Source organism: Galleria mellonella, unplaced genomic scaffold (assembly GCF_026898425.1).
Source record: "Galleria mellonella isolate WM207_F2 unplaced genomic scaffold, CSIRO_AGI_GalMel_v1 utg116, whole genome shotgun sequence".
NCBI lineage: Eukaryota > Metazoa > Arthropoda > Insecta > Lepidoptera > Pyralidae > Galleria > Galleria mellonella.
In genome coordinates this window covers 2,951,340-2,973,674 of record NW_026441978.1, presented here as the reverse complement: position 1 = coordinate 2,973,674, position 22,335 = coordinate 2,951,340, and the positions used below count along the sequence as shown (strand labels likewise).

At 35.7% G+C, this 22,335-nt stretch overlaps 1 protein-coding gene across 3 annotated transcripts in view; it reads left to right on the top strand.

The window, feature by feature from the left end:
• The first annotated feature begins 722 nt into the window (after positions 1–722).
• The window catches only part of LOC113513952 (sulfotransferase 1B1-like), a 31,417-nt gene continuing 9,804 nt past the window's right edge, over positions 723–22,335 (top strand). The window contains exons 1-3 of one of the 3 annotated variants that reach the window (XM_052894211.1): positions 726–857; positions 16,338–16,472; positions 21,557–21,656. In XM_052894211.1, coding sequence (XP_052750171.1) covers positions 776–857; positions 16,338–16,472; positions 21,557–21,656 — 317 coding nt within the window. In that variant the 5' untranslated portion in view covers positions 726–775. The other 2 variants (XM_052894216.1, XM_052894220.1) reach the window with 2 other exon arrangements.

Here is a 22,335-nt window from a genome sequence, read left to right as displayed (position 1 = left end):
CGTCTTGAGTAATGTTCAATCGACTTCTTCAAAACAAGGAGGTTCTTAAGGTTGGCAATAACAAATGTAAATAAATAGCCAGAGGGAGACTTTGTACAAAAGTCGATTGCTTGGGTACCTCTGTCCCATTCGTGTTTCAGTGTGAAGCAGTTGTGTTTGCAAAGCTGTGTTTCGGTTTGAAGGGTGTGATATGGCGTGAATTTACTGGATACAGAGGAATAACACCTGAGTTCTCAGGAATGGCAACGTATGGGGGATATCATGGGCGAAACAGTATACTCTGTTATGTCCATGGTACTGCTCATATATACTGCTATATCACTGACACTATATAATTAAGTAATTTATTTATATACTAGCTTTTACCAGCAACTTCGTTCGCGTGACATAACCTATATCCCTCTCCATTCTACATAGTATATGTAAAAAATTCATTTATTCAGTGATTAGTTAAGGTAATAAATAAATTTACTCTCAAATATATAAATATATATATATATATATATATATATATATATATATATATATATATATATATATATATATATAATACATTTATAATCCTTACTTCTACGTTCTACACTCGTCACGGCTCTAATCTATCGATGAAACTATAAAGTCTACAAACTTCATACAAACTGAGTCATAGATAGATACTATCTGAGTAATAGATGAATCGATACAATATGATAAGATTATTTGGTATTGAAAACCGTGGATGTAACCACTTCAATGACAGTACAGTGTTTGCATTGCAACCCAAATATACATAACAATGGCGCCCTGTTTAGATCTGCCGTACGTGATTACAAATGTTACTGACGAAGAGGATAAAATTATCAAGAAATGCCTAATAGGTTCGTTTCACCAGTGTATCTCGTATCGTCTAATAACGGTTGTGTCATTCGCGTTGTGAGAATTATGGTGAATTTGGCGGGAAAGTTTAGTGTCGCTTTTTATTTTATTTTTTTTTAAATATGGCCCAGTTAACGTTATTAAAAAGGTAAAGCACTTGTGTTCTAATATTCAGTATTGAGGAGGTAAGAGTGTAAAATTATGTTCATTAATTAATCTATTTTTAGAGGGCATTTTGATGCATTTTTCAATATAGATGGAAATCTAGAATGTTTTGTATATCTAAGTATAATATTTATTGGTGGGAATTGTATTCGGTAAGTTGATAATTATAGTTTAAAAATTTCAAAGTTAATTTCGCTAACTTATTTAAAGTTTATAATTATTTTTAACTGACTTTAAAAAAGAGGTTTTCAATTCGATTGTATTTTTTTATGTGTGTTACTCCACAGTTTTGTCAGCTATAAACCGGTATGGAAATTTTTTCCTGAAAAGGTACACTCATAAATTGTTCCCATAAAAATTTATTTATTTTATTTATTTATTTAAGGCAAACAAACAGCTAAAATAATACATAATTATATACTTAATAATACATAATTATATAGTAATTTCGTAAGCACTAGAATTTGCACAAAATAAAATACAAGTAAACGAAACAAAAAATTAGACAATACTAAAATTAAACAAAATTAAACACATATAAACAAAATTAAACAAATAAATACTACTGAAAACCACAGCAACATTGTCAATAATAAAGTCAAAAAATTTCATCAAAGTCGATTCATTAGTTTAGTTTTCGAATTAAAGTTACTTCTTTTGCTACAATTGAAGTAGTTTTTTTATGAAACACAATCTTTTTAGTGATTCTATTAATACTAAAAATAAAATAAGTACTTAATATACTTTATTTTATTCAACTAACTTTGAAGAAACTTTAATAATTACCTACTTAATATTACATGGATTGTGTCAAGTTAGGGATAAGTTAATTATGTGAATAACAATTTAATGTAATTGGGAAAATTTTGTATTAATTTAACTGTGTAACTAAAGTTATTATTATAGATGATATTAATAAAATCATTTTGTGATATTTTCACGTAATATCTGTATAGGAAAATAAACATGTGGATAGAAAAAAACAATGTGATATTAATTTAAAAAACCGTAGTGTTGGTTGTTATAGGAATTATCAGTAAAAAAGTGTATTTCATTAGCATCAATATATATATATATATATATATATATATATATATATATATATATATATATGAGTAGGGATAATATAACTAATAAAATAATTTTTCATCGTGCCTCCCACCAAATTGTTTATAATTACTCCTCTCCATCCAAAGGTTGCCTGGAAGAGATCGCTCTTAGCGATAAGGTCGCCCATTGTTTTCTCATTGTGATTATTTCCTGTAATTATTTATATTTATAATAAGTTTGCTATTGTAATCTTTTGGAGGAAACAACAAAGAGTATCTATCTATCTATCTATCATTATAGTTGGTGGGGTTATCCTGATGGGGAATACTTCTAGCCCCATAAGTATAAGTCCAGCAGTGGACAGTTAACGGCTGATATGATAATGATCATGGATAATATTAGAATTTTAAATAATTAAAATTAGAGAACAAAAGTTCTTGAGTGGCGACCCTGTACATGCAAAGGACGTCCCCTTTAGATGGAACGACGACCTCAAATGCATTGCGTGGATTATTATAGACTCCTGTATTTTACAGTACTTTAATACATAATTAATAAAAGCTGTGCTGAGTATTATCTCATTAGTGGTTTAGTCGTTTACTAGTAACGGTCAGCAGAGGGAGACTTTGTACAAAAGTCGATTGCTTAGGTACCTCTGTCCCATTCGTGTTTCTATTGTGAAGCAGTTGTGTTTGCATGGCTGTGTTTCGATTTGAAGGGTGTGATATGGTGTAAATTTACAGGGAACAGAGGAATGACACCTGAGTCCTCAGGAATGGCAAAGCATGGGGGTATCATGGGCGAAACAGTATACTCTGTTATGTCCATGGTACTGCTCATGTCTATAGGCGATGGTTACCACTTTCCATCAGGGGACCGTCAGCTTGTTTGCCATTCTAAGTTGTATAAAAAAAAATTTTACCAATCCACCTGCCAAGCGTGGCAACTACTGGCAAAACTTTCGAAGAGGGAGGACCGGACAGTACAGACACACGTCTATGAGTTTTAAATTCAATCACAACTACTATAGACAGGTACATTGATTACGATTAGATGTGTGAAAATTAACTTAGATACGCTCATGTTTACAGTATTTAGCACTATTAACTAATACACAGTAATTTCCTAATAATCCCATACAGTGCAGTCATACATTTGAATGGACTATTTACAAACGTTACTGATCTAGTTCAAAGATATTTTCCGCGTTTTGACCGAGTCAGAATGCAATGTGTCATCACTTACAACAACGTAGCATACGTTGCTATTCCTGAGGACTCAGGTGTTATTCCTCTGTACCCAGTAAATTCACTGCCATATCCCACCCTTCAAACCGAAAAATAGCCATGCAAACAACTGATTCACGGTTGAAACACGAATGGGACAGAGGTACCCAAGCAATCGACTTTTGTACAACTCATTTAAGTAATTCTTGGTAATAAATATGTTAATACTCATTGTCAAGTATTACTAGTCGCCAACTACATCAGGACCCAATGATATACAGACCTTCTGTCTTACATTTTACTAACAAACTATGGGCGTCTCAATGCCAAGTTACTATCGTTATTACTATATTCTACGATTCAATACGGGCTTTCTCTTTCTCTTCTTAGTAATGGAGACTGATAATCCCATTGCTAGCAATATACCCAACCAGGTCACCCTCCTCGCGGTTCCCCCTGGTTTACCATCAGGTGGGCCGTATGCTTGTTTGCCATCTCAGTAGTATAAAAAAAAGTGTACTTTCTTTTTGCCATCTTTTGTATATTTTAACGAGAGATATGCTCTTGAAAAAGGACTGTATATTTTTACGAAATAATAAGACGGTCGCTGCTAGTGGTAGAGAACAAATATAATAATCAAATCGTGACATTGTCAGATATCAAAAAACAAAATAAAAATATAAAATTTAAAAATATTCTCTAAAAAGGTGCGTTCTGCACATGCTCCCCTCTTAAACAGATGGGAACAACCCTTTTAACAGGTCTACGAATTACGCCTGCCTGGGTATCGATGTCTACTACCCGTGTCACGCCGTCCCTACCTGGGTACAAAGTCGTAACTAGGCCTTTAGGCCAAGTACCTCTTGGTAACGTTCCGTCCACGACTACGACGACGTCTCCAACTGAAATTTGCGGCACTTGTCCTACAAATCTTCGTGGTGATAGTGTGGGCAAATACTCTGTAATCCAACGCTTCCAAAAGTGATCAGCCATTCGCAGTGCTCTTCTCCAACCAGATCTACTGCACATGTCACTGTCGGTTAAGTTGGCTGGAATAGGACGACCTGAGGAGTAGCCTAATATAAAATGAGATGGTGTCAGGGCTTCAGGATATTGTGGATCACATGCGACGTGCGTTAGGGGCCGTGAGTTTACCAATGCTTCTGCCTCGCAAAGTAGGGTGGTGAATACTTCATCGGTGGGCGATCTTGTATTGTTGCCTAAAGTTACTTTTAATGCTGTCTTTACAGACTTCACAAGCCTTTCCCATGATCCTCCCATGAAAGGAGCTGATAGAGGGATGAATTTCCATTTGATCATTTCACCCGCAGCAAACTCGGACATCGCTTCTGAATACAAGGCTCGAAGCTCTCTATTCGCGCCCACAAAACTGGTTCCATTATCAGAATGGATTTCTGAAGGTGTGCCACGGCGAGCTATAAATCGTCTTAAAGCCATTATTGCTGCATCTGATGAAAGCGAGTGGACGATCTCAAGATGGATTGCGCGAATGGTCAAGCACGTAAATAAGGCCACATAACGTTTCTCTCTCCTTCGACCAACTGCTACTGTTACAGGACCGAAATAATCTAGTCCCACAAACGAAAAAGGTCTACAATGGTGGGCAAGTCTGGCCTTTGGAAGGTTGCCCATAGGTGGTTGGAAAGTAGTAGATCTACGAACCTTACAAAACTGACAGTTATATGCGACTGACCTCACGGTGCTCCTAAGGTTTATTATCCAATATATTTGCCGCAATTCGTTCACGACCATTTCTGTGTTAGCATGAGCCGCCTTGCGATGGTAGTGTAATACAAGTAACCGAACAGCAGGATTCTTTCCATCGAGTAATATTGGATGCTTCATATCTTCTTGTATTCCAAAGACAGCTACAATGCGTGTTGATAGACGTAAAACGGAATTTTTATCAATAATAGCTGGCAGTTTCGATAACCTACTACGGTGTGACACGGGTAAACCGTTTTGAATACATTTGATCTCTTGTGAGAAAGAATCTAATTGACTTTTACGTAGCACATGAATTTCTGCCAAATGTAAGTCTTCCGCGGTAAGTGTGCTACGTATTGTATTGCGTTGTCGATCAACGTTTGAGTTGGATGGCGGACGAAAAGAAAAAATGCGGCCTTCTACTTTATGAATGAGTTCTATATTCAGGCCTTTTTTTCTTAATGAAGTAAGACGTAACAATGATAAGTAACGATGAGCATATGCTGTGGCACGAATTAAACGATTCCACGAACTAAAACGTTGTGCGTCTGCTGAAATTGGCTTATTCGACTCAATTTCGTTAATGAGATGTATGTGAGTCTCGGGTGTATTAGTATGGATGGTTTGATTATGGGAAACAGCAGGTTCCTTAGGCCAATCAGAAGTTAGAATAAATTCAGGTCCTTTTATCCAGCGTGAGTCTGAAGTTAAAGGGCCTCGGCTTAAACGTGTTGAATCATCGGCAACATTATAAGCGGTTGGAACCCAGTGCCACTCACTAACATCTGAAAGTTCTATTATCTCACCTACTCTATGAGCTACAAATGTCTTGTATGATCGTGCATCATTACGAAGCCAACCCAAAACGTTCATCGAATCGCACCAAAATGTGCGCTTAAGTGGTTTAAATTTGACTGCTTCTACGATGGTTGTAGCTAGACGTGCGGCTATTAATGCAGCTTGCAACTCTAATCTCGGAATACTAGATGGTTTTAAAGGCGCTACACGTGACTTGCTACAGATCAATGCAAGTTGTACGTCTCCATTAGGATAAACGAAGCGCCAATATGCCACCGCTGCGTAAGCCTGAGCGCTGGCATCGGCAAAGACGTGCAACTCTATTTGATTTGGTTTCAACCTATGAAAGTTATAACAGCGCGGTATTTTTATCTCGGCGGTAATAATTAAATCTTGAAACCATTCCTTCCAGGCTATGGCTTCAGAAGGAGGGAGCTCCGTGTCCCAATCCAAATTCATACGCCAAACGTTTTGAAATAAAATACGACCGCGAATAACAACTGGAGCGAGGATTCCTAATGGATCGAAGACTCGCATAATTAAAGACAATATAATACGTTTAGTAAGCGAACTAGGCAAAGTTTCTTGATTACTTTTAATAGAAGTGTTAAAGCCTATAAGGTCGCTAGATGGGTGCCAGTATAATCCTAGAGCGCGGATGCATGGTGTAGACGACGGAAAATTCGCTAAGTTTAGGTTAATATTAGATACCGATTCTGATAAAAGATGATTTGGCAACAGACGGAGCGCTTTAGGGTCATTGGATACCCATCCACGCATCTCTAAGCCTGCGCGCGCATGAATGTTGACAATATCTGCCGCCAACTGAGCTGCTTCATCACTAGAATCTACTGAACCGATATAATCATCCATGTAAGTATCGTATATAATACCATGAACCGCGTCGGGATATTGATCTTTAAACTCTAGAGCATTTTTATTTTTCATATACATAGCTGTAAAGGGGCTAGAAACTGCTCCGAAGATCATTGATGACATTCTATAGGTTTCTATAGGATCAGTAGGGCTGTCGCGCCAGAGAAATCTTTGAGCATCTCTATCCTGTTCGATAATTTTGAACCTAGGGAACATTTCCTTAATGTCTGCAGTCATAGCTATTTTACCCTCTCTAAAACGAAGTAAAATGTCGATTAGAGATTGCAATAAATCTGGACCCGTAAGTAGAAGTGAATTTAAGCTAACACCTTTGATTTTTGCGGCAGCATCGTGTACTACTCGTAGTTTTGCCGGTTTATTGGGGTTTATTATGCCAAAATGAGGTAAAAACCAACATACAGAATTAGAAGAAGGTTCATTTTGACATTTCTCGGCATAATCTTTAGTAACGAGATCGCGAATATTTTGTTTATAACGCTCAGCATAAGTAGGATCACTGATCATTTTCTTTTCAAGACTTAAAAAACGCGATAAAGCAAGAGGATAGCTGTTAGGAATGACAGGATTATTAGATTTCCATAATAAACCGACTTCGAATCTACCGCACGGAAGACGATTAGCTGTACGTTCTAAAATTTCAATAGCGCGTTCATCATCTGCACTACGCGGTTCTTTCTTAGTAATTCCTATCGAATCCAACTTGTAATAATTTTTTATAAGATTTTCCAATAAATCTGTCTTGTTAAAATCTGTTTCATTACACTGAACATGATTCACTAAATCAACTGGACCAGTTTTACTACTACTAAAACCGAATAAAACCCAACCAAGAGCAGTGTTAATTGCAGCTGGTTGCGTTCTCGTACCTTTCCGTATGGATTGCGGTATGGTAAGATGCCAGTTATCGATACCGATCACAATTTTTGGTTGTGCATTCTCATAACATAAATAGGAAGCCAAATCGGAAAGGTAAGAAAATTTACTAATATCTTGGGGACAGACAGACTGTTTAGCTAATTGTAAATCTTTTATAGAACGAGCCTGCTTGACTTGATACGTCTTATCAACATGACAACCTCTAATATTAAAATCTACATACTCTATTTCTGTATGTTTTGATAACCCGCCGACACATTTTAAAAGAGTTTTGACAGTAGGTCCTCGGGCTCCAATTTTTGCAGCGAGCTCCGAGTCTATAAAAGTAGCGGTTGACCCATCATCTAACAAAGCGTAAGTATTCACACTACCACGTGGGCCAGAGATTTCAACAGCTATAATTTTTAAGAAAGGTCGATAACATGGATGTTGAACATTGCATAATGGAAGTGAGTTACTAGCATGAGCTATAAAATCAGTCGTTTGTTTGCATGATGATTCATCAGAACCTTCAAGTTCTCCAGATTGAGGAGTGGAAGATGATTCACCATGTTCAACCTCACTTTCAACCACATGAGCAATATGTAATAGTTTATGGTGTCTAGAATTGCATTTTTTATTGTTGCAGATTTCCTTAGAAATATTACAACTTTTATAATTATGTGAACCTTTTCTAAGACACTTATGACAAAGTTTTTTCTCATTAACAAATTTCCATCTGTCATCAACTGACAATGTCTTAAAATTATTACAATGAGATAAGCTATGATCGTCATTACAAAAATAGCATATCTTTTTATTGTGAGATGTTACACTAGATGATTGTTCATGAGTTTCAGATTGAAAAATGTATGGAACAATGGACGTGGATGGTTTGTTAATTGCAACCGAACGAATTTTGTTGCTTCGATTATAATAAATAGGTTCATTGAGGAGACCAAACTTGAGCTGTAGATCCACCTCTTGAGTGAGGAAGGAGGCTAAGAGCTCGAGTTTAGTTACCTCTTGATGGAAATGAGACGCTGCAAAGTCAGCCCAACGTGTCCGTAATAGAGGTGTGAGTTTACTAAGAATAGATTGAAAAAGTTCTGGTGATTCTAAATAACATCGTTGTTCTAAAAGTTTCATTACTTCTACTGAATTACGAACTCGACAAGCGAACTTATGAAGGTCACTACAATCGATATTGACCTTTGGCAGGGAACGCATCATTGCCACTTCTTGTAAAACAATTAGTTCAGGCCTACCAAACCTTGTTGCTAATGCTTGTATTACCTGAGTAGGGTCTTGAGCGGAGACTAACAGTACTGCTACAGCATCATGTGCCTCTCCCCGCAGCGCCATATTGATACGCGTTAGGTTGTCCGAGTCAGAATATCTTGATTTCGTGTTGTCATATACACGTTTGAAGGTTAACCAATCTAAAGGCTTGCCATCAAAAAAAGGTAGACGACCATCTCCAAATTTTATGTTGTGTTGACTTTCTTTTGAAAGTGATGTAATTGCTTCTGCTAACAAAGCTATATCACTTGGAGTTTTATTAATAGTTGAGGAAACCGGTTTGATTTTAGTCGCACTAGAACTGGCCCTCGCCGGGCTTGTGCAAACTTCGAAATTATTAGCCACATTAGATTCTTTTAGAATAGGCCGAAGATATTGAGTATCTGTGGTAGGCACAGGGTCGAAGCTATTGTTCGGTATTTGTAAATGTGCCGCTAATGCCGCAGAACAATTGCTATTAGTAGTGGGTTTACTACAGGACGTATTAATTTTAATGTTCTGCGGTTGCTCATTTACTTCCACTGAGGGTATAGCCTCTAGACATGTGTCTAACCATTTTCGTACCTCTCTGTTAGAGATGTGACTTGAACGACTACTACGAGTACGTATACTACCTCTCTCCTCCAAGGCGGCGATACGTGCTTGTTTTTGTAGTTCTAAAGCGGCGCGCTCTTGTTCCAATACCACACGCTCGCGCCCTTTGGCACGCTCCAATGCAGCGCGCTCCAGCATCGCAATTTTTTTAGCATAATCCGCTTCTATTTGTAAGGTACGACTCCTTACAGTAGTTGAAGACCCTGAAACAGAACTAGCGGCGCCGCTGGGAATTCCAACGGACTGCTGAGCGCCAGCAGTTGGTGTGGAGCTGGTAGGGCTTCCGTGTTGAACGGTAGAAAATTGGCCTTGCTCCATACTTGCTGCGTTTGCTTTTTTAACTGATCGCGTCTCTACCACCATGGTTTTATTATTAGCGAGAGGACCAATATTTTAACGAGAGATATGCTCTTGAAAAAGGACTGTATATTTTTACGAAATAATAAGACGGTCGCTGCTAGTGGTAGAGAACAAATATAATAATCAAATCGTGACATTGTCAGATATCAAAAAACAAAAAAAAATATAAAATTTAAAAATATTCTCTAAAAAGGTGCGTTCTGCACAGTATATGTTTTGTTTTATTTCTTTTTAAGTATGTATCGACAGCTAATGTTATTTGTGTGCTGTAAATGATGCAAATAAATCATATATCTATCTAAATGGCAAAAATATTGCGTAGCTAATAAAACACAATTAATGGAAGCCTTATTCTCTTTGAGTCGGTTAAAGTAAAGTTCAATGAAGTGGTAAACACCACTACCACTTGTACTGATAACATGTATTCCGCGACTTCGTATTATCATGCGAGTGTAGATAGTAAATTTATTGGAAAAATGCAAAATTTTACACTTAATTAAATGCGTAGACAGTATTTGTAATCTATTTAATTATGTGTCATAAGAACTGTTACTGATACTTAGTTTTATTAGTAGAGGAGTTCAACAACCCGTCGGTATCGCGGGTTCGATACCCGTATAATAAACTTGGCGGGCGGATTGGCAATCACAGTTAGGCTTTGGAGATGTTTTATGAGGGACGCTTCTATACATCCTTCGAACATTAAGTTCCCTTAGACGCCTCTTGCAACACCCATTGGAAAGGATAGAGTGGCCCATTTTATGCTAGGGTTATTATTGCAAAATAATTTCTTTAGCGGGCTCATCTCTCCGATGTATATATGCCCACTATTGTATCCCACATCCTTCGACATTGTAAAATATTATCTCTTCTCCTGAACTCTTTTAGAAAAAAAAAATAAAAAATATACCTAAAAATCCTTCCAAAATTTCCTGTCAGCAACCCGCTTGACCAGCGTGGTGACTTACAGGTATAAACTCTCAAATGAAAAGGACCTATAATGTATGGCTTCCAGCGCGAAAAGCTAAGAATTGCATCTATTGGAAGGTATCGAGGAAGGTCTGTACCTAGCAGTGGATAGATCTCAGGCTGAAATAATCAGTATTTTATTTTGATGAATTTTATTATTATTATCGGTCGTAATCATAAAATTTGTTAATACTCGTCGACCCGTTGACCTACTGTATACATTTAGTCTTACCGGAATTAAAACAGCCCATCTCTCAAGATGGATCAACCTCTACCTCTTTCAAGAAGAGGTTGAAGTTAGATTTTCTTTCGTTTGAGTCATAATATTAATTTATTTATTTTTATAATTGAACTGTCAAACCTTAAAATCATTTAACTAAATTTCTATTGTAGGTAGTATATTACATTATTATATCATTTATTTTAACATCTATTGTATAAGTAGGTAGGTATTATATTTATTTATAGTATATCTATTTATGTAATATTTTATTATGTATCTTAATATTTTATTTAACTGTATATTTGTTTATGTACTCTAATACAGCTGAAGTGCTACAACTTACAAGCTTAAAGCTACAACATACTTTCTAACTGCATTGGGATCTCTGTCAGAGATAAGTCCAGCCTTGCTCACAATATTTATAAATGCATTAACAATGTAATTTACAAGTGCAATAAAGTATATAATATATAAAGTTTCATTAATTTCATTTGCGGGATTTTGAAGATGAGGGTGAAGGAACATCGTGACGCGGGATTTTTAACGGAATTCTTTAAGCAATTTAAAATGGCGAACAATCTGATGGGCCGCCTGATGGAAAGTACCCGTTGCCTATAGACATAAACAGTACTGTGGACAGAGTATACTGTGTCGCCCGTGATACTCCTCAAATTATAATTAAGATATAAAAGTATGAACGAAAATACTTTACGATCTAGGCTCGAGATATAATCTTGATCACGATTCGGCCTTGAAATAAATATATTTTATCTGAAAACAGCCGAGTATTATATAAAGAATTATCAGTTGGAAGGCTTATTCTAGTTGTAAATACCTATACAAGCTGCCAACGTCTACATTACAAGTCAAAATTTAAATATAAAATCTATCTAAATATTTTTTTATATCTAAATGGTCTGATATCGAATTAGAGTATTAGTCATTCAATATCTATTCATTTGTTATTTAAATTTTGTTATTTGATTTAAAAAATATTTGAAAATTTATTTTTTTAATTTGCCGATAAATTGAAAAAGATTAACTTTATTATACAGTAGGTATTTTGGTGTGGATGTCGTAAGAGGGCCTAAGGAAACTTAATGGTGGAGGAATGAGCTGTAGCATTCCTTTTAAATTATCACCAAAGTCTAACTACCAAGCTTAAGGGATAAAGGATTGTTAGGAATGGAGATTGACACCCCTATTGTTAGCAATATACTCTATTAGGTCGACCTCCACGTGGTTCCCCTTGGAAACCATCGTGAACAATTTTTATTGAATTCGTCACGATGGGCTAACTGACTTGTTTCATCCTCACCTATCATCTTTCACTGGTGCCCCGCCGGTGTATACCGATAGCGCGGGTGGGTTTACCATTCCATTATCACCCATTAAAAAAAATTAAAACAAACTGCCAAGCGTAATAACTATTGGCAATAGAGCTTCTTCCTATGTTTAGTGATTGATGATTAACGGCTGATAGGATGATGGTGATGAAGTATTTGGAATGGAGATGAACATAGTTTCTTTTAATATCAATTAAGTTGCCCCAGTTATGTGGACGAAGTTTGCGGATAAAAATTAGTTACAAATTAATTAGCATGCAGCAAATGTTTTCTGCACCTATATAATGAATGAAGCCATTAATGAATGAATGAATAAATAAATGAATAAATGAATGAATGATAAATAAATGAATGAATGAAAAATTTTTATTGTTCCCTTCAAATAATGATACAGATTATAAAGATTAACAATATCGTCATATTCGTAGAATACTGACGGATCTGACAAATATTACATATATAGATCCGTCAGTGTTCTACGACTATGACGAAATATACATAAATAAAATGAATATTTAATTACATAAACTTAATTACATTAAATCGTGATAAAGAGGCAATGCTTACGCTTCCTTATTATTGCTTTTATCATGTCATCGACTCGTTTAGAAAATAAGCTATGAGACACATACATCATTCTATTAATATTATGGACGGATGTCTGTTGGTCTTTCACGAAAAAATTACTGAATGGATTTTAATAAAGTTTTATTAGACGGTTTGGTTTTTTTTTTAATGGGGGATAATGGAATGGTAACCCCACCTGCGCTATCGGTATACATTAACGAGGCACCACTGAGTGATGATAGATAAGAATGAAAGCAGGTCAGTTAGCCCATCGTGACGAATTTCACTAGAATTAACCACGATGGTTTCCAGGGGGAACCGCGTGGAGGTCGACCTGATAGGGTATACTACTAGCAATGGGTTCATTAGACCCCATTACTAACAATCCCTTTCCCCCAGACGGTTTGGTTATATTCTAACTTGGCATAAAGAATACTTTATTATTAATTCACGAAAGCGAAGGCACGGGACATAGCTAGTTTATACACAGGCAAACATTATTTGACCTTTTTACGGTGGAGTCAAAGGGGTACAATAGTTTTACAGTAATACCTAGTATTTCGGAATGACTTTAGAAAGACGAAGATTCTACATTCGGGTGTATTTTTTTTTGTTTGTTACCTTATAACTCTGTCAGTTATTAATCGATTTGGAAAATTCTTTTTTTATTTGAAACTAGCGACCCGCCCCGGCTTCGCTCGGGTGCACATTACATAAAATCACATATGAAACTTCTAATATTATCAGTGTTCCTCTACTATATTATGCATGTATTATACATATAAACCTTCCTCTTGAATCACTCTATCTATTAAAAAAAAACCGCTTTAAAATCTGTTGCGTAGTTTTAAAGATTTAAGAATACATAGGGACGGACAGACAGCGACAGCGACAGCGACTTTGTTTTATACTATGTAGTGAAGATATATTTCCAGATTGGCCTCATAGAAATTTTATCAAAAACGCTTCAGTACTTCTGTTTTGAAATCAAAATAAATGGTTGTGTAACAATTAAAATAGTTTTTTTTTTTATTGAAAACAATCTTAATTAGCTATATTATAAAAAAATAAATAAATAAAGTAATAAATAAATAAATAAAGTAATAAATAAATAAATTATCTATGGCAGTACTCACAGGGTATGCAGCGTCATGCTACGTGAGTGTTCTGCCTCACTAAACACTGATAAAGTCATAATCGTTATCAGAACAAATATGTTTCAATAAAAATCGGCTAAGAGTGAGTTGATTTCGCGCCATGACGCTTATGTACCACGTCTAAATGTAAAAAAAAAATACAACGCATTTTTTATTTACATTTAAATTAAATTTATTCGTAGCAATATTACATTAAATAAATTCTTTAATCAAGGCAACCAGGGCCCACAAAATTTTAACAATATTAGTTTGTATCAGATATAAATTATTAAATCAAATTTTGACATTTATAATAAATAACATTATCTTAACCTACTTTTTTTGTATGTTAGCCAGCATGTGAATCGTTCTGCAATGATTTAAATACTGGCAGTTTGGACGGTTCGCAAATACACTAAGGATAGCGTTAGAGCTGTCCCGGACCCTACGCATCAGAGATGTGCACCGCTTTCTCTTTAGTAGCGTAGAAACAATTAACACGCACTTCGGCCAACGTTCCCGATATACTACAAAACTGGGACAGCCCCAACAGTACCCTAAACGCATTATTACGCACTTATAAGAAAGATATCATAAAATTATTTTATAATAAAACAGACAAACAAAACTATGAAGTGATAAAATAATCAATAATAAATTGTTCAAATATTATAAAACACATAGACTTATACTGCTTTGAAAAAAGAATCTACTACTTACATCATTTCAGAGAAAATTAATACAAAACTAACAAGTAAACCCTAATTGATTGAAAAAAACAAAAAAAAAAAACAATATTAAAAACTTTCCCTATATGGTTGACCATCATGGTGCAGTGGTGAGCACGTCGTTTTGCGGAAATGACGTCTCGGTTTCGATTCACGGTCGGGATAATTTAAGAAATAAACTTGTCCGAATTGACCCGGGATAGAGTATTCTTAAAACATTTCTGAAAGCTTAACTGTGATTGTCAACCTGCCTGCCAAGCGTATAATTATTGGTAAAACTCTCCTTATAGGGGAAAAGAGTATTAGTAATGGGAATTAACTGCCGTCTTGCTAGCAATATACCTTATCAGGTCGATCACGCGGTTCTCCTTGGAAATCATCGTGGTTAATTCTTGTGAAGTTCTCTATATATATATATATGTTATATATATATATATATATATATATATATATATATATATATATATATGTTAAAGTCTGTTTTAAAGTACCTAATCTGAAATAGCGATTCTGATACAAAATTATCTATTTTTAATTTTTGTTGAACCGTAGAGTTTTTCCCATTTTTTTTTTGTTTTTAAACCACTCCTGTATTATAAAGGAAAAAAATAGGTCAAGCCGTTCGTAACATGTCCAACGTGCGTGTTTTCTTCAATATGCAAAATGCTTATGAGTCGCAAAGCCTGTAAACCAATTCGATATCTAAATAGATATATATTTATTTTATTACTATATTATCTTTATGTGATTATCATCTTAATATGACATATAATGTTGATTACACCTGTTAATATTTTTGATAAAATATTTATTAGTACATTCAGTACAAATAAGTACGATATGGGTACAAAGTTTTTTTACTGGTACAAAATTTGTTAGTAGAATGTTAATAGAAAAATTTCGGCTAGACCCATTGTCGTAATGGTTATGTGTCACTAAACCGTTTCATTTTCAAGTTGTCGAAAGTGTGAAAAAAAAGAGTGTAAGAAAAGGAAAACTCGAAATATAAAATCATTCATCATTATTGTCATCCAGAGGGAGACTTTGTACAAAAGTCATTTGCTTGAGTAACTCTGTCCTATTCGTGTTTCAACCGTAAAGCAGTTGTGTTTGCATGGCTATGTTTCGGTTTGAAGGGTGGGATATGGCGTGAATTTACAGGGTACAGAGGAACAGTACAATTACAGTACAGTACCTAAGTCCTCGGGAATGGCAACGCATGGGGGGTATCATGGGCGAAACACTATACTCTGTTATGTCCATGGTACTGCTCATGGACCACACGTTTACCACTTTCTTTTTCACTTTTTTCAAAAAAAAAAAACTAAAATTTGAGTCGACGTAATATGTTTTTGCTTATTTATTTTTTCGTCAAAACAAAATATTCCTAGCTGCGGTTGCCGACTCGCCTGCTAGGCTTGGCGACTATTGGCAACACCCACCTTATGGGAGAGGCTTATGCCCAGCAGTGGACAGTTAATGGTTGATATAACAATAATAGTGTTCCATTCATGATTTACTTATTATTGTGTTTTTAGGATATTCAAGCAAATTCGTGAAATGCGGCAAGCACGGATACGTAATGCCTGGATCTTTCAAGAAGCACGCGGAAGCAATATACAACATGGAAGTGCGACCTGATGATATATGGGTTATCACCTTTCCAAGATCAGGTAAGAATGTTTAGATAGATAGATAGATAGATACTCTTTATTGTTTCCTCTAAAAGATTACAACAGTAAACCTATTATAAATACAAACAATAACAAGAAATAATCACAATGAGAAAACAATGGGCGGCCTTATCGCTAAAAGCGTTTTCTTCCAGGCAACCTTTGGATGGAGAGGAGTAATTATAAACTGTTTGATTGGAGGCACGATGGAGATCCTATTATTACTAAATATGGAGATGTAATACATGTAATAATGAAAATATATATCCCTACTCACTATTATATACATAGTTTACAACTTTAATCCATGCTTAAGCACAATCTTTTCTTATGAGCATATTGGTAATTTTCCATCATATGGATAGACGGAATAAGGTTAAATTTTAATTATTGTTTCAATAATCAGTATTCCTCAAAGTTTTTTTGACGATTGGCCCTTCTTGTTACTAGGCATAGGTAATATGAATACCGATCTGATATCTATATATTGGGTTTCTCTGGACATTGATGGCGGAAAAAATTCTTCACTCATTTATTTATATTACATATTTTTGAAAATCTGTTCAATTCAATATTATTTTTTGTATAACAGACTTTAAGCATATTCTTTATTGAATTAATATTGGATAGATATTGTAACTAAAATACATAGATAATGCTATATATTACTCACCCATATTTGTTACCTTTTAATATCTTCTGGATTACTAATAAGAAAGTCCAGAGGGTCTACCATGAAATGTTTTCCGAAATTTCTGAGCTAAACGAAACAGAAATTTGATGTTAAAATTATATAATACATGCCGTATGGAAATATTAAAAATGTTAAAATATTGTTACTTTTGACTTTTATGATAGGATGTATGACGAACGAAATGTTAAACTCCATTTATTGGTATATCCGATTTTGGTATAGACAAAAATACGAAATTGAGTCCGAAATTTCGGAATATCATTTTATGGTTGACCCGCTGGTTAGATAGACAGATAGACAATTTATTTTCATTACATACAATACACAAATTACAATACAAACATACACATAATACACAGTAAAAGAGATAAAAGAATGAAAATTAAAAAGCAACAAAATAAAAAAAAAAATTAATAAGCAAAATATATAAACTAACAATTTCCTTTCTTTCCCTTCCATCATGTTTGTGCCATAGTAACACAAATCTTTTTTCGGATTTTCTTTATTTCGGGTTTTAATATAAATCATCGTGAGTCAATCAAGCATGAGAACTGGCATAGATTTTTTTTTATGGATGATACTGGAATGATAACCCTGCGCTATCGGTATACACTGGCGGGGCACCAGTGTGAGATGATTGGTGAAGATGAAAAGGCAGGTCAGTTAGCCCATTGTGACAAATTCAACGATAAATTAGTCACGATGGTTTCCAGGAGGAACCACGTGGAGGTCGACCTGATAGGGTATATTGATAGCAATGAGGACTTTTTTTTATGAATGATAATGAAATGGTAACCCCGCTTGCGCTAACGGTATACGCTGGCGGGGCACCAGTGAGGGATGATAGGTGAGAATGAAAAGACAGGCCAGTTAGCCCATCGTGATAAATACACTTAGAATTCAGCACAATGGTTTCCAGGGGGGACCACGTGGAGGTCAACCTGGTAGGGTATATTGAAAGCAATGAGGAATAACCTCCCCATTACTAACAATATTTTCCCTCTGAGGTGACATAGTTAGCATTGTGTATTCAGTATTCACATATAGTATAAGCACTGGTTAATATCTTCATTAAGATAAATCGACCGGTATAAAAAAAAAACATAATTCTCATTCGATCAGTCGATATCTTTATAAAAGTGACACGTTTGAAGTTAGGTAATGGAAGCGTAGATAAAAAACCGGATCAAGTGCGAGTTGATTTAAAATTATTTACAAACATTATAATGGCTGACATTTTTAAGAATTCATTTTTAAATTATGCGCTAACGTTTGTATACTTTTGTATTATTTCATATTTCTTATTGTACTATTAAAAAGTGTCTGATTTTATAAATCTTTTAGACAAATCAAACGCACACAAAACAATAAAATATTATTTGATTAGGTGGACCGTCAGCTTTTTTGCCATTCTAAGTTGTATAAAAAAAAAAACATAATATATAAACATAATTATTTGATTATCACTGTGTAGAGTGAGTTTATATTAAAAACTTAGCTACATCTCTAGCGGATGATTTTGGAAACTCGAATTTTTATACAAACTTTTTTATAAGTTCGTATAAAAATTCGAGTATCCATATCCATTGTAGACCATAGATTATTATTAACTTCCAGAGTGAATACTCTCTGCAATTTCTAATCTATTTATCTTAGGTTTTACTGCTTATTTTCCACTCTGTACAGCTATTTTGAATTTGGAGCGGAAGCACGTGCCGGTGCATTTGTGATCGTGCTTACGTCATAGTACGATACCGTCATAAGCTCGAAATACGGACACAATAATCCATCGTTCAACTTTGCGAAGCACTGGTGATCTGTTTATTATTATATAGCGTTTGATAGATTTTCTTTACAGTTATCTTTTTATTTATAACTAGTTGCCCGTTCCGACTTGGTACAGTGTACTTTTTCCATATTCCTTTGTCGTGATAATTTTATAATCACAAACACGACAAAAAAAAGAATTCGACTGATCTTAATTAAAATAGATTAATTTTTTTTTGTTCCAAACAGCCAGTAACTTAAAGTAAATAATCATGTTTTTATTGGCGAATTTGAATTGAGAACAACCTCTTTATATTGGGGGAAAGGAATTGTTAGTAATGAGGATTATCAGTCCCATTGCTAACAATATAGGGTGTATTATATAGGGTACAGGTCGACCTCCCCGTGGTCCCACCTGGAAACCATCGTGCTGAATTCTAAGTGTATTTATCACGATGGGCTAACTGGCCTGTCTTTTCATCGTCACCTATCATCCCTCACTGGTGCCCCGCCAGCGTATACCATTAGCGCAGGCGAGGTTACCATTTCATTATCATTAATAAAAAAAAAACCCTCTTCACATTGCAATTGAAAGCGAAAAACTTATATTATATTATAATACTAGCATTTTGCCCGTAACTTCGTACGCGTGGATTTTAAAAGTGAGAAAATCAATGAGTAAAATTCCCGTGTAGTCCCGGCATAGAATAGACCATCTCTTCTTTTCCTGTAGGCGTCGTAAGAAGCGACTAAGGGACGGCGAGGGATGGGCAGCAGCGTTCCTCTTAAAACATCTCTAAAGTCTAACTGCGGTTGCCAATTAATCCCCTTGGCTTAAATAAAAAGGCTGACATGATAATAGTGTCGATGAAAACAAATGAGACAGATCAGTCTAGATGGCATTATGCATTAGTTTTAATGTTAGACCTACAGGAATGCAACTGTGAAAACCGCATCCAAAATCGTGCAGTAGTTTTTGTGTGATGTCAGAACTTATACGAGAAAGATAAATACAATTTCTTAAAATTATTATTTTTAATTCTATTGCTTTTATTAAGACCACTTATATATTTGTATCGAAAGATGAATTTATTACTTGAGTATTTTCTTTTTCGATTACTTTAAAAAACAAATTATTATAAACAATTATTAAATTAATAAATTAGTACGTCATGTAGACGGCTGATCGTAAAATTGAAAGTCAAAAACCCTGGATAATTACGGTAAAAACCTATTACTCCGACCCCAAAATTTATATAATTGGGATAACGGCGGGAAGATAATTTAATTTTAAATTTATTTATTTATTTTAGACAACTTGGATCCATTTTTGTAAGTGTACTTAAAAACTATTTAAGTACTTAATCACTAATAATTATCTAGTCCTCTCGGCGAGCATTCTCACGAAAGGACTATCTAATTTATTTACAAACATGTTCAGGATACTGTCGTCACTCCTGCGTATTATATGTAAAAACGAAGCTGTTTTTAAATTTAGCTTTTAGAACATTACCAAAGTCTAACTGTGGTTATCTATTTAATTCCAGCAACTATCAGCAAAATCCATTAATAGAGGCAGCCTTATATCCAGTAGTGGACGAATAATGGCTGCAATGATGATGACGAAGAAGTCCTGTCTTAGAATAGGCAATCCCATTCTTGCTCGTGGATTTTGTAAGAGGCGACAAAAGGAAGGCGAGGGATGGGAAGCAGTGCTCCTCTTAGAAGAACATTGGAACATGTGGCCCCACAGTTTCAGGGCACGTCTCTTAACATCTCTAAAAGCATTGGGATCCTTGGTGTCGACATCTTTAGTGACGTACAGTTCCGTGGCTACCTCGAAGATAAGGTGAAGCTGGCATCCAAAAAACTTGATGTGCTCAATAGAGCAAAGCATTAGTTCACGCCGGATCAGCGATTAATGCTTTACAAATCGCAAATCCGGCCCCATATGGAGTATTGCTGTCACTTATGGGCGGGATCACCTAGATACAAGCTTGAACCCTTCGACTCAGTGCAACGACGAACTATGAGAATTGTCGATGATCCCAGGCTTGCAAGCGATATCGAACCCTTAAGTCTTAGGAGAGATTTTGCCTCACTCTGCGTGCTCTACCGCTTATACAACGGATTGTGCTCAGAGGAATTATTCAATATGATGCCTGCGGCCACTTTCTATCATCGTACGGCTCGCCATCGACAGGGAGTTCACCTTCATACCTTATAGCCTAAATGGTCGCGTACAACGCGGTTTCAGAGATGTTTTCTCCCACGAACATTCAGGTTATGGAATGAGCTCCCTGCCGAGGTTTTCCCAAGAGACTACAGCATGGGGTTCTTCAAAAGGGGGTAAAGAGGTTTCTTCAGGGTCGGCAACGCGCGCGTAATACCTCTGGTATTGCAGACGTTCATAGGCTATGATAACCGCTTACCATCAGGTGGGCGGTATGCTTGTTTGCCACCTCAGTGGTATAAAAAAAACATCACCAAAGTCAAACTGCGGTTGCCAATCCGCCTGTCAAGCGTGACAACTGTTGGCGAAACCGCTCATGGGGAAGGCTTATGTTCAGCAGCGGCTGACATGATGATGTTAAATAATAATACATTATATTTTTGTTTGCAGGTACAACGTGGACTCAGGAGTTGATATGGTTACTAATGAATGATTTGGACTACAGCACAGCTAAAAGCATACCTTTATACGAAAGGTTTCCAATGCTAGAGTGAGTATGTATATATTTGACAATGTTATTTATTATTTTTAAAAACTATTTATATATATATTTTTTGATGGGTGAAAATGGTATGGTAACCCCGCCTGCGCTAACGGGATACGCTGGCGGAGCACCAGTGAAGGGTGATAGATGAGAATGAAAACAGGCCAGTTAGCCCATCATGATGAATTCATCAGGAATTAACCATGATAGTTTCCAGGGGGAACCGCGAGGAGGTTGACCTGGTCGGGTATATTGCTAGCAATGGGATTCTCAGTCTCCATTACTAACAATCCCTTTTCCCCCAAACTATCTATATTGTACATATATCGCCATCGGCAGGGAATACTTCGCACTTTTTTTTATAGTTGGAGGTGCATTTGTTCAGGTATTTTTCTTGGCACTAGAATCAGAATGGTTTCAGAGGAGTTTCCTCTCGCGAATGCTCAGGTTGTGGAATGATCTCCCTGCCGAGGTTTTCGCTAGAGATTACAGCATGGGATTTTTCAAAAAGGGCGTATCAAGGTTTCTGAAAGGTCGGAAATACGCGCGTAACATTCCTAGTGTTATAGGCGTCCAAAGGCTACAAGCTATAGGGCCGTATGCAAACAAGCACACGGCCCGTCTGATATTATACTATCTAGCATTCTCATCAACGTGTATAATACAGTATAATTATATATGTGCA